This window comes from Calonectris borealis, chromosome 23 (assembly GCF_964195595.1).
Source record: "Calonectris borealis chromosome 23, bCalBor7.hap1.2, whole genome shotgun sequence".
Classification (NCBI taxonomy): Eukaryota; Metazoa; Chordata; class Aves; order Procellariiformes; family Procellariidae; genus Calonectris; species Calonectris borealis.
The window spans coordinates 2,142,561-2,160,770 of NC_134334.1; the positions used below are offsets into that span (position 1 = coordinate 2,142,561).

Here is an 18,210-nt window from a genome sequence, read left to right on the forward strand (position 1 = left end):
TTTGAACACCTTGCCCTGCCACACAATGTTGGGAGTAACTAACATTAAAAATGTTGTTAATGCCTGAATAAAAATTGACAAAATCTATATCCATCAAAGTTAGTATTTGAAAATCTTGCTTAGTAAGAGACTACCCCAAGTAAAGCTACATGTGAATTTCTGTAGTTAATTTACTACTGTTTAGTTGTTTTCTTAGAACTAGTTGTTTCAAAGTTGTTACCCATGATGAATAAATTCCTAACATCTCAGTTTTTTTCAACACAAAATGAGTCATGCTAACCTATTTAAGTCGGCTGTTGCAGAAATGAATTAATATGATAATATGACCTTGTGAACTTATTACTGCTCGTGTATTAAATGTTCTTATTTATTACCCGTAACATTTAATTGCGGTTTAAATAAATTCCATATAAACACATTTGCTTTAGAGTTTAGAAACAATCCACAATTACATTGTGCAGTTACCAGAATAAATTCCTTATTACTGATTCTTGGGATAGGAGGATTTCTGTGATTGATACCTAGCTGATGATAAACAACTTTGCCTTTATCAGTTACTGTTCATGAACAACTTTATTTCTTTTGTGGTCTCTTAGTAGATTGCAGTGTCTATGTCTACTGCATTGTATGCCTCTGAATCAGAGAAAATGTAGGACCTTACTAAAACTTGAGGTTTTTGTTTTGTTGAAAGCAGAATTTCCTCTTCTAGTTTAAAAACAAAACCAAACACAAACAAAAAAACCCACAGCATAATACTGGCCATCACTGGAAGCTTGTAGCTTTTTCTTTTTCTGTTTCCTGCTCCCCTTTGTTTGTGTACTAACTGGTAGCTCTTTTTCTGGAGGCCCCTATGTCACTGGTTGTTCACGCCTTTGTTTCTCTGCATAAATGTGTGATGTATAGATAGTGCTTATGTGGACGTCAGCATTTCCAAACCTTGCATGTGTTGCATTGCTAAGCAACTTTTAGCAACACTTATCTCTCGTCCTTATGCCATCTGGAAAAGAGGAGTAGACAAGGAAATGTGCCAGAGAGAGACAAAGGCAAATCTAAGAAAGAGGTGGCTTAATTACTTAAGAGAATGAGTGACATTAATAGTAGGCAGTCATCAGAATTGATTGAAAGCAAGCACAATGCCTTTACAGGTAGCGATAAGGATCCACTGAGAAAGGTTGCATATTTTATACCCCCTGTCCTTTTTTCTTCCCTAGAGGAAGCAATACACAGCTGGATCCTAGTGCATGTTTAAATACAGTGATGCAAGATGAAGGCCCCTATGATTTCAGTACATAATTTAGATACAATTCCAGTTACGGTGAGTTTTTTCTAGACCTTCTTCCAGTTGTTCTCTACATTCAGGAGTATAACTAGCTGACTACTCTTTAAAGGTCTCTTCCACTAGGCAGAGAAGATTGTGAAAATGCCAGTGGAGCTTGAAGCTTGTTGCCAACAGTACTGCTATCGTTGGGATAACTGCTGAAGATAGCATCGTGTGCTTTAAAGTGACAGAAGGAATAGACCGAGCAAGTAGTATCGGAAGCATATTTCCAAAGAACTGCGTTGTCTTTGTTTTTATCTTCTAGCTTACATCTGTAATTGCTAAAGGTGTAAACAAAGTGCTAGAATTTTAGCCGCCAAGTCCATCTGGAGTTTCAGCTGGGTTCACACACATTTTAGAATTACAGTAGCACTTTATTTGGTACCTCCGCTGTTATCACAAAAAAAGCCAGATATCCGACTTAATAGAAGAATGATCACTTTAGATTTTAAATACTCTTATTCTCTAGTTCCTTATGTACTCTAACGTTGAAAGGATGTTGTCTGATAGCTATACAGGATTTAATACTGTGTAAAACAAGTGACATTTGTTACTGAGTTATTTTACTTCCCATACCTGGACTTTTGACTGTACTTTGACCGTTGTCTGATTATTTCCGTATCTGTTTCAACTCTAAACTTTTCCACTAATATGGGAACAATTCAGACTAATTTTCAGTGCCAGCTCTATGCTTCAAGATGTTTTTTATACGTATCTTGGAATAAAAGTGCATACTACAATGTACAATACTATACTCTTTTCTCACATCTGAAACTGAAACCAGTATTCCTGTTATGACCTTCCCTGTCCTGTCAGCAAATACTGGTGAAATGTCTGACAGATTTTCCTATCCTCCTTTAGTATAGGACCACAAAGAGGAATTGGTTGACTCTGCTATCGGTTAATGTTAGTAAAATTGTGGCTGTGAACTAATCATCTCAAGATTATACTATATTGAGCAGGAAAGGGTACACTAGAAAAACTGCATGTTCATCATGACATAATATGAAATTGCATGATTACGTGTGCAAGTTTAACGTTGCTAGAAACTTTAATTGGCTCATACCTAAGCTGCTGTGGTATTTGGCTTTGCAGCCTTAGGAATCTTTAAACTTTTATGTAAAGCGTATATCTTGGGTCAAATGCAGTCCAGATTTAAATAACCAAAGCTTTTTGGACTTGAGTTTGGTACACTATTTCACTTTTCACAGTCTTTAAAAAGCAAAATAATGTGTGATTCTGTATGTGACAAAGCAGTTATTCATTCTTGCCATGTAATTTAATGCGAGGTAATATATGAACTGAAGGACCTCACATAATAGTATCCCACAGTAACAAACTTTGGGCAAGAAATGTTTGATTCTCCCTCCTTTCCCCTTTAGAGGAGTGCCGCATAATCCTTGGTTGTTGTGTGGTCTCCTATTCAACTTTTCACACAAATGTTGGAAGGGTATTTATAAAAAGCCTTGAGGACCACCCACTTTGCTATTGAAAATTGGCTGAAATAATCCCTTCTTTATAATTTAGCTGTGGTGGTGTTGAAATTTAAAATCCGTGTGTATTTCTGTTTAAAGGGGCAGTGGAGGAATGACGTATTCAGTGAACGGGGCGCTATAGTTAATTGTTCTGGTGACATCTGTGATGGACTGTGGATCAATGGCTACCCTGCTGGTACGTACATTCATTATGCTCTCCAGTTATTAACAACTCTTTGACATAATGCTTTGGTTATCCCTCTTTTGATTAATATGATCTGACTATAGTGTTCAGCATCCTCTGAGTACTCAGTTCTCCTAGAATGCATAGTTCTCTGGAGCAAGGGGGATAGCTATTTGACTGAGACATTTCCTGAAGGGAGGGAGCTGTGCACTCAAATTAAATGCAGAACTACAGTGAGGTATGGAATGTTCTTGTAATGGAACTTTATTCTTGTGATGAGGGAGAGTTTTTTGGTTTTAATAATGTGAAAGTATTTTGGAATTAAAAAGTTGGAAAGATAGCAAAAGAAACAAACGCTGTGTGTGCATGCAGGTATGCATGTGTATAAGAAAGTAATCCGAGGTAGTTTAAATTATGTCATTGGAAACAGTAAAGAATTGCTCAGCAGGTTATAATTTGTTAAGCACAGAACAGAAATGAATCCCATCATAATGCAAAAATATGGACTCAGTGGCTTAATAGAAAGCTTTTCTAATCCAATTGACTTCTGCATGAGGGGACTGTTTACACGGAATATAGTAGTTCCAACTTGAGTGCAGCTGGTCAAGAGATGCTCATAAGTAAATTTTTATATTGCCTCACTCAAAAGAAATGATCCAAAAAACTTGAAATAAAGCATATATGCATGTACTGTTGGTATCAAGCAGCAAAACATATGGAATGGAACTCAGAAGAACAGATCTGTGCAGCAGCCCATCTTAAGAATATTTGCATGTCAGAATCTCTACTGTAGGATGTTAACACTCCAAAAATGAAATATTTAATCAAAAAATCAGAAGAATATATTTAACCTGATTGACTGATTTCTATCTTTAATATTAGATATACTTGTAATGTTAGATCGTATTTTCAGAACCCAGAATGAAAACGTTTATTTTTAGAAGCATTTCCTATGAAGGAATAAGTTTTTGTGGGTTTCATAATTCTCACAGTAAAGTGCTGCTTTAATCCAGTCAGAGTTGGTAGTAATCAAAATTCATAGCTGTGTTCAAACCCTATAAAATGTTGTGATGGTCTGTTTCATGATTAGTTAGCAGATGTTAACTTTAACAGGCCTTTTTTTCTGGCACTGTAAGCTGAACAATAAGGAATTGAATAGGTCTTGAAGAAATCTCTGCACAATCATGGAAGTATTCTCTTCAGATTACTATAAGGATATATTTGAAGAGAGAAAATTTGTTCCACTCCTGTTCATTGGGTACTTAGAAGACTTAATTTTCCCTTTTCTCAGCAATGCAATCATTTACATTCTGTATTAAGAAAGCATGATATTCCTGTTTATCGCTAAAACTTAATTGTTTTCTAAATCTTTTTAAAATGCATTTTTGTGCAAGTCAAGGTTATTCACAGGACTTCAGTTAAAATAAATGTCTATATAAGTATTTCAGGCAGAACAATAGCTTGGCTTTTGTGAAAAAACTGCCTTCATTAGAAGGAATGAATGTATATCTTCTTTCCATCCTCCTGGGAAGACAAGTTCGCTTTATGTCATGATTGTCCAGGCCAAGTACAGATGATATTGTTTGCTCTGTCTTTGTGAGACATTCACCTTCACAAGGATTGGAGACTCTGGATGTCTTGGGCAGCATTTTACCTTTACGTGTTTGCTAGCTTTCTGTTGGAACTCTGCAACAAATTTATCTACCAAAGCTTCAAGTGATTTTTACCTATGTAAGTGAACTGTTCAGTTGTTGAGCTGCATTTATATTACTTTACCTTGAACATATGATTGCTTTCAATTTTACAGTAGTTATGTCAGGAGACAGTCAAGATCATAATTATCTCCTTCACTTTCTCTTGTTCCTGAAACAACAATAATGAAAGAATAAAATTTACAGGTGCTTAATGCAATTTTAACTGAAGTAACTTTTAATGCTGTATTAGGTTTACGTGGCAAGCTTTTGATAAGAGGGGGGCTGCATGGGTGGCCTCTGTCAGAAGAGGCCGGGGCTGCCCTGTGTTGGACCCAGCTGTTTCCAGCTGGCTCCGCAACAGACCTGCTGCTGACCAAAGCTGTGCCCATCAGCAAAGCTGGTGGCACCTCTGTGAAAACATGTTTAACAAAGGGTAAAACACTGCACAACAGTGGGGAATGAGGGGAAAAAAAGTGTGAGAAACAATCCTGTGGAGGCTGAGGTGAGAGAAGGAGGAGGGGGGAGGAGGTGTCAAAGCAGATATTTCCCCTGCAGCCTGTGGAAGTTTTGGAAGAAACCATGGTGGAGCAGGCGTTTCTGTGCAGCCCATGAAGAGGACCACAGCGGAACAGATACTCATACTGCAGCCCTTGGAGGACCCCACGTCAGGTGGGTATTTCATGAAGGAACTGCAGCACATGGAAAGCCCACAGAGGAGCACATTCTCCTGACAGGAACTGTGGCTTGTGGAGGACTACACTGGAGCAGGGGAAAAATGTGAGGAGGAAGGAGCAGCAGAAAGACTGTTATAGGTTGCTGCAACCTCCCATTCCTCATCCCCCTGCACGGCTCACGGGGGAGGTAGAGGAGTTGGGAATGAAGGAGCGATGTTGAGCCTGGGAAAAAAGGGTGTGAGATAGGGTGGAAGATGTTGTTTTAATTTCTCTTTGTTTCTCACTATCCAAGCCTATCTTAATTTGCAATAAATAATTTTCCCTGAGTCTGTTTTGCCCATGGTGGCAATCGGTAAACAATCTTCTGTCTTTATCTTGACCCACGAGCCTTTTCATCTTATTTTCTTCCCGCTGTCCTGTTGAGGAGAGGGAGTGAGAGAGCAGTTGGGTGGGCATCTGGCAGCCAGCCAAGGTCAACCCACCACAAACGCTGTGAAAGATATAACAAATAAAGCTACAATGGATCATTCCATTCAGTTGATTCTGATCTGGTTGAGATTTTCTTTCACCTGAGTTATAATTTTTAACATGCCTCTTAATTTTAACCTTAGTTGTCATCATTAGCCATTTACTTTCCTCTATTTGATGCTGCTGGCCAAAATAGTGTTCTATTGTCTTTTTGAGTAAGAAGTACAGTACGAGTGTTTTATACTCTGACTTAAAAGCTTTACCTGAATTTGTAACATAGTGACACAGTAGCAGTAAGAGATAGTTAATACATAATTGTGACACACTAACTATTTATTTGTTGTTCTTTTGATGATCAGCTGTGAATAGTCGTCGGCTGGAGATCTGGGCTGGCATCAGAAACCACCAAATCCCATCACATTCTGCAACCAACTTATTTAAATTAATTGAAGAAACTGAGAGAAAAACGGTTAACTCCTGTGTACGTAGTGTGGGGAAGAGCCAAATTCATTATATATTTCCCTTGATTAATATGTGTATGCAGTAATCTAAAACTGAGTAGTTAGTATGCCAACTCCATAATTTACAGCAAATGTGCAAGTGTTATACCCTAAAAATAGTAGCAGATACCTTTTTTTATATGCTGAGGTGTTTTTGCGATTGTCAAATATACTTTTATAATGTAACATTTAGCCTTTAAAGAGTGCAAGCTGTTTACTGGCCTCCCCCGCCCCCAACTGGTGGCTTCTGACTGTTCAAGGAAGGATTCTCTAATCAAGGAAATACAGCAAGCTCTGTCTTTAAAAAACAGGACCATAAAAATCATCCTTCTAAATACTGATTTGCAATCCTAAATTAGTAATTGATTTCTGAAGTATTGATAAATCCACTGAAGTCCCTGGAAACTGATGAATGTGTTCTAAGAAGCCAAGAACCTTTAATTCTCACTGAAATTTGTTTCAAAAATCTTACCCAGCATTTGGTTTCTCTATATATTTTTATAGCAACAATTTTCTTATTTTCCCTGTCAAGGATAATAGCTGATGTCGGAATTGTAAATACTCAACAATAATTATTTGAAGTACAGTACCAGATGAAATAGAATCTACACTGAAATATTTCTTTGAAGCTGTGAAACTTGATTCTTTGTTTATTAGGGAAGTTGCTGCTTTAAGTTTGTGCAGCACTTCAACAGAACTTGGAAAACACGAGGAGTAACCTAAATGAATTATACGTCCCCATTTGTCAACTCTATCTCCAGTTTGACAAAATTTAATAGACTTAAGTTGTTGGGGAGGTAGTTCTCAATATTACGCTTAATGTATGTTTTCAGCTGTATACTCAGCTGTAAATTTAATATTCTGAGTACCTAATGGCTGTCATGGTGAATTTACTCCTATATTTGGACTTAAGTAAGATTTTAAAACCTATCAGCACAAACAAACAAAAATGTCAAAACTATTTTCTTTCACTGGATTTGAGTGTAGAAGCTATCTTTTGACATATGTGGCATCTGGGAACTGAAATCTACTGTTTCTGTCATTAGCAATTCTGGATTTGCACTGGCTGACTTACCAATCCTTAAGGGAGATAGGGCCAGAATCTGGATCTGACACCCTATATGGAGCAGCCAGCATGGTAAGTAAAGATAACGGATTAGTAGACTGCTCAGCTTTTTAGTTAACTGAAAAATGAAACAGTATCTTTGCATAGCAGTAATACAAACAGGCAGTTCTTAGGTGATTTTTTTTTTTTAGCACAGAGTCCTGAATTTCTCATAATAAATAGAAATAAAACAATTTTATGACATTGATTCCGTTTTATAACAGAAATCGATCCCTCCTAGGGTTTCTTTACAGTTATTTTAATCAGGCAAAACATATTGGTGTGCAGTAAGACCTAAAGAGTTCAAGTAATAATTTGTACAGTCTTAATTCATTTACCAAGAATGAAATAGGGCCTAAAACTTGAATCTGGAGTCCAGATTTTATACCCTTCACTAATGTTCAGAAATACTGCCAGTACTTCACATACGTCTAGTAACAACTTTGACTGGCATGTGAAACTGGTCCCATAAATGCAGCAGTGACAGTATCTTAAATTGTGGGAGTGCTAGTTTCAGGAAAAAACAGAAATATTCAACCATATAGGCTTTTATGTCCATGCAAAAGCTATTTTACATTGATATAAAATATTCAAGCAGACGGTGCAGGCAGAAATTTTTAGTTTTTTCCTGACTTAATATTCTTCTGTTTCCTGGCATGTCTGATTGTAATTCTTGGTGAATGAACAGCTTAATCTGTGAATTACTTTGATGCTGGAGTAACCATTGCTAGTACTGCCAGTCCAAGCAGTGAGGAGTTGAGAGTCAGACAAACTACTTTTCCTTCAGAAACAGCCATGACCTGATTTGACTTATTATATTAAGATTCTAAAAGTGGTGAATTTGGGTTCTGTTTATTGATATTGTGAGATTTGAAACATTGGAATTGGCAAAGTTTTACTCTGTATCCATAACACTAGAAGACATAACACTTTCTCCTGATCCCTTAATTGCAACAAAGAAGTTCAAGAAAAAAACACAAAATACTGCTGGCCATGCAATAAAATCACAAGAGGCAGAGCCTTTGATTTGAAGTTTCAAAATTGGTGCTTCTGAGGAGGCTTTTTGTTGCAGCTGGGCCTGCAAAGGTAACTGTCCTAGCAGTGTGTTACTTTGTGAAATGCATGAAAAACAAGCAGTTGCGTTTGCAGTCCATGTGCAAATCCTGTCTGTGACTCATGCAATTTAATCAATTAGAAACAACATCTCTTGTGACTCTCTGGATGGGATACCATATGTTGCAACAGAAAAAGAGCACTTTTAGAGGAGGCATTTCAGTGTTTTTGGAAAGATGGCATTGCAGAGAAAACAGAAAATGTGCTTTAAATATTAGGACTTCAAAACAAAAACCAGTAATTCTTTTACATAATTCACTGAGCTAAAGATAGTTTTGGGGATTCAAGGCATCCTGTTGTTACAGGCAGGCAACCACAGTTTTCTAGTCTTACAGTGTCACTACTTGGGTACGCATGTTTGTGTGCATGTGCACACGTAATTGTGCTAGTTGATCCATTTTGCTGTGCCCTGTAGGAGGACGGAATAATATATGTACAGATGATTGCTTTGTTTTCCATAATTTTGAAACATTCTGTCCTGTAAAAAGATGGAAAAACAAAGTGACTGTGCAACAGCCATGCACATTCATCCTAGCCATCCCTCTGTCTCCCATTGTCCTGCCGTTATTATTTTGATTGTCACACTGGCATGCATAATTCGCAAAAAATTACTAGTTCATGCCATTCTATTGTGTCCTTTTCCAGTTGTTTTTTTAACTCACCTAAATAAATGAAAAACACTTACTTAATACCTGAAGTATTAAAGATATTCTAAAATTATCAGTATTAAATAAATATGTTCTCTTTTTCTTTGGTGTATTCCAAGGGCATTTCGTTACCAGATCTTGGGGTCACACATAAAAATAATATTCTTCCTTTTGTGGGACACTAAAAGAGAAAGAGTGGAGGTAGAGTTCTGGCACAGTATTTCCAGATGTCATCCTTCTACAAAAATCCTAATACTGATCAGGTAGATGCTTCATTCCTGTTGCACTTTAGGTGAGAGGAGGGGGAGGAGAGGAGTATTACTCCATGTTCTCTACTAAGACAATGCAGATTAATTTCCATGTGGTTTTTAAACTTGATATCTTTCATATAATTATGTATTTAAGTAATTAGCCTTCTATGAAAGGGAGAAGGACTATAAGCTCAGGTGCTTTTGATCATACATGAGGTCAGAAGAAGCAAATAGGACCTTTGGGACGTGGTATTTTTCATTTTTAGACCCTTTTTATTCACAGGTCAAGTTTGTCCAAAGCTACCCTACATATGCCTGTTTGTGATGGTCCCTTAATGTGACCATTACTTCAGCAGGACTACTTGGACCATAGAATTCTAGTCTATTTTTAAATATCCCTCAACCACAAATGTTTTCTGTACTTGGGGTTCAGTGATTAGAAAAAGCCAATTGCAGCAGACTATTAGGACCCCGCTACTCTGTTGTCTGAATTGTATTTAAGAGTACAGTGTTTTTATGGTACTGGGATTTTGAAGAGTTAGGCTTTTATTTTTTAATTTTTAAATTGAGTTTTTAAGTGTTCTGTTGAAGTCATGTCCAGAGTGATTTCTTCATAAGATAGCGTTGGCTTTCTGAGTGTTCATGGCAGACAAATAGTGGGACTTTTCAGAGTTAACAAATCATCATTGGTTTCAGTGAATAGATTGTGTGTTTGGTCAGAGTCATTGGAATAATTGGTACTGGAAGGCCAGTTAGATGAAGTGAGGCAGAGGTAGTAGAAAGAGTGGGAGAAGATACTAGGAGACTAGAAGAAAGGAAGGAGGGAAGAAAGAAAAGGAAGAAAGAGAAGAATGAAGAACACTTGAAGAGCTATTGAAAGATTCTTTTCTCCAGCCATTGCTCTACTGATTTTTCTTCTGATTCTTCTTGTCTCTGCTTTTGGAGAGAAATGTTGGCTAACTCTCAAAATATCTTGGGAATAACTTCTGCTGATAGGTAAATGATGAGATCCTTGAGGCTTTCATGCATCACTGGCTATAGTATGGATATAATCATGCAATGATGGAGAATCATTCAGTTTTTATCCAGTATTGATGAACTGTCAGTGAGAGAGTTCCAAGAGGTTTTGTTGTTTAGTAATAACATATATGTAGCTATTGTTTAAATATGGATCTTTTTCCATATTTCAAATAGGTAATGAGATCCACACCCATGAAAGATGTATTAGATGTAATTTGACTGGAAAGTCTCTTTAGTCGCTATCTAGTAACATGTATCTTACACTTACAAATTAATTTCTAGTAGTTTCATTATGTTGACCAAGCTAGTAAGCTTGGTATCAATGCAGCTCTTTGGGTTTTGTTTTTTTTTCCTACTCCTGGTGATGTATTTTTACAGCACTTTTTGTTTCAGTATTAATTATTTTCCCAGACTTTTTAGAAAAGATAGTAATGACTGCTTAAAGTAGGTTTAGATAACATTGCTACTCTAAGTCCATTTAGTAATGTATCTTGGTTATTTCAGTTTGCCACACTAATGGAAGCAATGCGTGCATGTTAAAGAATGTTCTCCTCTATATTCTTGATGTTATTACAAGACATCACAGTGTAATAAAGAAAGAAATTTCTAGGCACGGATATCAGTGACATAATGTTGCTAGTTGTCCAGATTGTTTTAATACCTCTGTTTTACATTTGCTTCATATCATCACATTTCTGCTGCATCAGCTAAAATATTTTTCATATTTCTGGACTGAAGAACGTTATTGTGCTACATGTCTTAAATTTAGGGGAATTTACAAGACTGAGTAACAAGCTTTCAATTGAAACCAGGGCTAGGAATGTGCAGAGCTTTCGTATTAAGCCAACTCAAACGTATCGCTGGTTCATTGTTTAGAAGATTGGAGCTGTAAAAAGTTCAAGGTTTGGCTCCTACTGTTTTTATGTCGCAAGTACTTAGCCTTAAGTATTCTGCCATCTAATTCAAGCTTATCACTAGTTGATACTTTTTCTTCTTTCACCCACTAACTCAAGTTACTGAGGCAGTTCCACTAAAAGTATATCTAATTCAGATACTTTTTTTGAAGGCTCATTATGGATGATGGATTCTCTTCTTATTTTACCATTGCGAGTATTGAACTGGTAACGTTGGATTTGAATGAGGAGCAAAACACGTTTAGGTGAAGTAGTAACTGATAATTTTAGTTGTTCATTTAAGCAGAAAGATCATAGTTCAGATAGACCTACGTTAAAATTACTGGCTAAGTAGGATACAAGACAAACAAGGTTGGATTTCCAAGGTTGGAGCTCATGGAATTGTAGGCAGTTTGTTTAACAAAAAAGCGCTACTCTTCACATCATAATGTCATAGCTCCATGCTAAGAAAAAGTTGACTGTATGCATAAATTTAATTGCATAATAAATGCTTTAATGGATTAAAATGGTGCATGTAACTAAATAGTCTGAGGGGAAAAATTTATTTTATGCCACTCCATGTTTAAAATGTTTTGTTTGTAATAGTGCTAAAGTTTTCTTTATGCCCTTGATAATTCAGGAGAATACATATTAATCTGTAACAGAAGTAACTTGAGCATAAATGTTTGGGGATTGTCCTTTAATTGGCAGTACTCAATTTGATTAATTGAAGTTTTAGATTCATCAATAGTGAGAAAGTTATGTGGTGAGAGAGATTATCTTTTACAGGAATTTATACATTGAAACTTACCCAAAAAAGAGGAGGGTAAATATGATGGAGCATGCAGGAGGGCCAAGCCAAACCTACATCTTTTCATATGTGGTTGGACATGTTATAATGTAAGGATTTGGAGCAATTTTATACCTGCTAAAGCAGGGTGCCTGGAAAAAATGTCCTGCTTTCTCCCCACTATTTCTTCACCCAAGAAGCCCTTTTTAGACTATTTGACAAAAGTGAATGTGTAACTTAATTCAGGAACAGCATCAGATGACACACAGGCTGTCATATGTTAGTTTAAAAAAAAAAAAAAGAAAAAGAAAAATAGTTACCATAACAACTGACTCACCACTTTTATTTCCAAGAGAGAGAATATCTTAAAAGAAAATATAATAGGTCAGTCACATGCATGTTAGTAGTGTTTTCAGTGAAAAAGCATGAAACATTTTTTCACGGGTGGCAAGAATTTTTTTTTCTTACTCAAGTAAGGTTTTGATATCAAAAATAAGATTATGCTTCTTACATGATCATGTCCATTACTGGAAGCAGCAGCAGGTAAGTATGTTTAAAAACAAAACAAAAACCCCCAACCCTGAATACTTGATTTCTAATCATATTAGGGAATACTTTGTCTGGACAGCTGACCAGACAGAATCTGTATTAAACAATGGAATAACAACACTATCAGTTGCCTTTTTTTTTTTAGCCTTACTTTTTTTTTTTTTTAAATCTCAAAGACTCAGAACAATCTATTTTTATTTTTGATTCATTACTGAGGACCTGATTCTGCTCATGTTTGAAGTCAATACCTTTGATATCTGTGTTTGCATGATCAAGCCTTAACATGATTTATTCTATAGTTTTTGTCAGCTTCTCTGAGCTACTTCCCCATCCATGTTTCCTACTTCTCCACTGAAGCCTGTAGTGATAAAACTCTTGACATCATCAATAGTGGTAGCCTGAGGATCATCAAAGACTTCTTTGAAGACTTGTTAGTAATTTCCACTACAGACAAATTTTCTGCTGAAAAAAAGGTTTTGACTCTACCCCCTCTTTCCTGCGGGCAGTGATAAATAAAGAATTTCTGCGAAATTAAATTATTTTAAATGTGGCATTTCATATGTTCTCCTGGGTGGGGGCAAGAGGAAAGTGCAGCTATAATTAGGTTTCTCCTCTGTTTTATTACTTAGTTTTGTTATTATCTAGTCTGCGTTTCAGCTAGCAGTTTCTGCTTCTTTTAGCCCATAGATATTTATTGTAATTTTGATCATTTTATCTGGAATTTTATGTGAACCCATCACTGTAGCATTTACCATATTTCAAGAGTAAAGAAGCCTGACTTCTCCACATATGACACACATCTCCACATATGTGGGAAAAGAAATACTAGGTTTTGGACTCATAAATTAGAGTCATTTAGGGCAAAATAATTTTTCATTAGCAACAATATGTAAATCTAGTGTCTAAACTGTCTACAATAACTTTATTTTCTTAACAGTTTCTCTTTTAGTTCTCTTAAAGGTCTGAAAAGACACTTATTTGGGTATAGTAACGAGAACTCGTTAAGAGCCCACAATTAAGCATTTCACTGATGTGCAGCCCTTCTTGAGAATCACTGTTTCCCATTGATTTCTCAGTGCCACAAGGCGGTTGCTTGAAAGAACGAATTAGTCTTAGTGTGTATAAGTTCTGTGAATTTAAATGTACACATTTAACTCCCTTGAGACAAGCGTCAGGACAAGAGACACAATATAATTACATGGCCAGAGCACAGTATCTCATGGTTATCTGTAGTATCTCAAGAGATCGCTGTTGTACTTGCTGGAACAAAGTGTGGTTATGTAGTAATTCACCGTTTGTCTCATGAGATTTTGAAGTAATGCTACTAACAGAATTGCAGCATCTGCCGTTTCCACTGTGGTTTCTTTTAATGTTGCTTAAAATGACACTGTTTAGGTTGACAAATCTTAGTATTTTAAAAGTAATAGGGGAAATCTGCATTCTAAATATCTACATGCATTTTAAATCTACTACTCAAATAATAACGAAAAGATTATTTTAATGTACCTAAAAGAAAGAAGTTGAATGTTTCCTCAGCTGCCTCTGTAGCAGCTGGAATAAAATATTACTAATGCTCATCCCAGATCTTTGTTGTATTTCCAGGGTTTGATGTGAACATTTAAAAAAAATTGGCATCAGAAGCACTGTTGTATGTACCTACAGAAATTACCGTGTTTGAGTCTATTTGCTGTATGTGCACAGTAATCTTTACAAATTTGAGGGCTACTTTACATAATAAACCGTGTGCAAATTTTTTTAAAAAAATAATATTAGAAGGGAAAAGTTAGAGCAGTACCCTGCACGTTTCACAAGAACAGGTATAGGGGTACATGGACTTTGCTATGCACAACTGTACATAATCTGAGACTAGAACCAAGTTTTGTGAGCCTTGTACAGGTCTCTAATATCATCCTTTTCTTTTATGTATGTGAGAATGTTTTGTAGCTTTTATTTGCTCTATTTTCTCACTTCTCATGGACCTCTCACTCTGCTGGAAAAATGTGTCATTTCCAGATGTTAAAACAATTATTGTGTATGTCCCTAAAAGTAGGAACAGATATAAAATTAAAACTATCACCACTATCTATAATTATTTTTTGGCTTTGAGGAAGAAAAAGACCAACGAGTGAACCTGCTGTATTGATGAATGACCTAACAGATTATGAAATGGAAAAAAGAATACTAAAGCTGGGAACTTCAGTTGACCGATGCCTTGGGAAAAAATTCAGTTCAAAAAAGCAAAGCCATGGTCATCTAAATGCTTATTTTTTAAACCCATGTGAAACTTTAGAATAATAATTTTGTCAGAGTTCAATAATTTCAGGATTTCAATAATTCACGTGAATGTGGGTTTATAAAATATGATCTCAAAGATTGTCCTTTGGCAGGTCGTTTCTGTTGCTGTTTCAGGGCAACTGGGTGAGCTGTTAAATAGCTGAATATTAGATACATAGACAGACAACTGTATCATAAGATAGGTTTATTTTGTTGTAGATTTCTGTTTCTTCTTGCTGGACTGTGTCCTGCAGCATTTCCTGGTATTAAACAGAATTGTCTATGCAAGGATTGTACGTTTTGAGGAATGAGTTCCATTGCAGTCAAACTTGGATGCATTGACTCCTCAGTCTCAGTTCAGCAAAGCCTTTCATAAACTATCATCTAAGATGTTTTAAAGACAACGAGATGTAAGCGAATTTTTATGCATTCTGCATGTGGTAGCTTATGTGGATGAATAATCTCAAGTTTGTATTTTACTCAAGGTTTTATATTGCAATGAATGTTTAAAAAAAAAAAAAAAAGGAAGGATATGCCAAGAGGGAGTACACTTTCTTGTGTTTCTATAGGGAGAATATTGAAGAAAAGTATAAAGCATTTATAGAGAAGTGTGCAGCCTAGCTGGAGGTAAAATAGTAAGGAAAACAGTTATTAAGTGATTATTTTGCAGATTATACCCTTGAGGGGGTTTGTATCAAGGTTTTTGGATTCTTCTTCCCCTAAAAATGATTTTTTAAACTTTGGGTAGGACTGGCATATTTCTTCTTACTTTATTGGGGGAAATGGTTGTGAATTGTTTCAGGCCTTTCATATGCAGAGAATCTAAACCAAAACAGAAACCATTATTGTCTTTTAATTGATTGAATTAAATGTGTTCCTTCCAGTCACTCCCATCTTGCATCTTCCTCCACTTCATTCCAAATATTTTGAGACTTTTGCAATGTAGTACTTAAGCTAGTATTTGGAGTGAATAACAGCTTTGGTAAACATCTGTCTGTGCAGATGATTTATTCTTCTCTTTTATCTGAACTTCTGAAATAATTAACAATGATAATCTCTTCCCCCCCCCGCCCCCTGTTTTTTGGGGAGGGTTTTGGGGTTCTTTTTGCAAATGAGACTAGCTGGACATGTGCATCCATATCCAGAGAGAGTCTACCTTCTTCTGTTTACTACTGTAATTGACCAGTCAATGCACTATATATATGTATAAATGTACATATACATACATATGTGTATATATATGTAGTGCTTGTTTTGTTTCTTCTAAAGCATCAGAGTTACTTCAGATGGGATTTTACAGTTAGGGCTGACTGAAGAAAAATGCAAGACTAACATCTTGTGTTGTGCAGTTGCAGAGGCAGTTTATGAATTGAAAAAAAACCAGAAATGCAATTGATCCTCATTCAAGAGGAATCCCCCTTCTCTTGTGCAGGAAAGTAGGATTTAAATCTCTCTCATGTAAAACATACCTGCCTAACAGTCTCTTGTTTTTGAGCACTGAAGAACTGGTGCATGCAGTAGTTGAATGGAGGCATTCTGCATGAACACAGGGAAGCTCAAGGTTCAGTGTATGTTAACCTTCCCTGTAACCCCTGAAACTACTGAGTAGTCACTGTGAAGTACCTCTAACTACTTTTGTCTCTAACCATTTTTCCACTGGTGGTAATGTGTGGATAATGACAGCTCCAGAACTGAGAGAGTTAGCACTTCTTTCCATTGCATTGTTCGCCCCTACCCTCATACCTTCTCCCCCAAACCCCCCTTTTTTCCTTAGGGGTTTTGCAATTAGGATGTAATCTTAATATTAATTAAAATTTTAATTAATATTCATTAAAAATAAATATGCTATAATATTAGGAAATCTTTGGGGGGGGGGGGGGGAAGAGAAGCCCTGTTTGTACAGGTTTGTACTAGAACACGTATAAAAGTTGGTAACCTGGCTCACCTTTTAGACAAATGTTAGTACACTGGTAGCCTTACAGAAATATATCTAAAAAGAAGTAATTATGAAAAGCATCTTACAGTACCATGTTGAAATAGTAGCAAATCACTTTGTAAGAGTCCTCTCTATAATCTCTAATACACATCTGTAATCTCATTTCACAACAACGGGGCAACGCAGTGATGATTAACATGTTTGCTGATTTTGCAATTAGAGACCTTGGGCTAGTCCTAAACATGCTGATTCTATTAGACTTGCAAGGAGTGCTGGAGATGTTGCACTAATTGTGATAAAAGGGGTCCCAGCATGTGTCAAGCACATTCACGTTAACTCAATTTAATGAGGCATCAATTTGGAGTTAGAATCTAACTGTACAAATCTCTTATCTGCTTTGCTTTACTGCTACTTCTATAGCCTATGATATGTTTCCCAGGTAATTATGTTATTCTGAGACTTGTTAATTATTTTTTAAAAAAGGTAAGTTATTGGGTGATAAAAGGAATTAAGCTTTCATGTCAAAGTTCTTACTTCGAATTTATCTAGATCCAAAGTTCCTGTATCTTGTCAACAAAAAGCACAAAGGACAACCTAGATAAAATTTTAGACTTATCAAATTTGTATTTTTACTGAAGATGCTTCTTGTTGATGTGTATTATAATTCTATGTTCTCATCAAATTCAACATTTTGATTTAGTACTTTTAATGAGCAGAATTTCTTCATTTTCATCTGTTCTGCTTGTATCTTCAGTCTAGATAAAAAGAAGCTATGTCCCAAGCATTATGAAAAGCAAATTTATTTTTTTTTTTAAATTTATTTCCCCTGGTAGCTACACAGAAGTAGAAGCCACTTCTGAAAATATAGATGTAGTGATGACCTTTTGAGAAAACTGTTTGTTATTAAGAGTTCAGTCGAGTCCAGAAACTTGAAGAATACTTTATTTTGACCACTAAAAAATTTCCCTGTCTAAATCATGCAATACAATAATTTGGGATTTTGAATCTGACCATATAAAGGGATCATTCTGAGCCTTGATAAGAGTGGTGTTCATTTTGGTGCTAAGCTGAAGAAAATTAAAACAAAAAAATATAAAAAGCTTTCCTTTCTTTGGGTCTTTGGTTTGTTTTATTTCAAACTTTCAGATTGGCTGCTCAGCATTTTGCTTAAAAGAAAAGCCAAGCTCACACATGTGGAAGATTGCCAGATACTCTAAACCCTATTTTGGTTAAATTACAGTACCCAGATTTTGGTAACAAAGCACATTGATTTTATATTCAAAAAGATTTTTATATTTAGTCTGTTAACCTTTTGTAAT

At 36.0% G+C, this 18,210-nt stretch overlaps 1 protein-coding gene across 11 annotated transcripts in view; it reads left to right on the plus strand.

The window, feature by feature from the left end:
* The window catches only part of MORN1 (MORN repeat containing 1), a 154,198-nt gene that overhangs the window by 9,183 nt on the left and 126,805 nt on the right, over positions 1-18,210 (plus strand). For 6 of the 11 annotated variants that reach the window (XM_075172240.1, XM_075172247.1, XM_075172243.1 and 3 more), the window contains 3 exons: positions 2,893-2,989; positions 5,227-5,340; positions 6,173-6,294. In XM_075172240.1, the coding sequence (XP_075028341.1) occupies positions 5,280-5,340; positions 6,173-6,294 (183 nt within the window). In that variant the 5' untranslated portion in view covers positions 2,893-2,989; positions 5,227-5,279. Of the gene's footprint in view, positions 1-2,892; positions 2,990-5,226; positions 5,341-6,172; positions 6,295-7,359; positions 7,452-18,210 lie in introns of those variants that run through there. The other 5 variants (XM_075172241.1, XM_075172248.1, XM_075172244.1 and 2 more) reach the window with 3 other exon arrangements.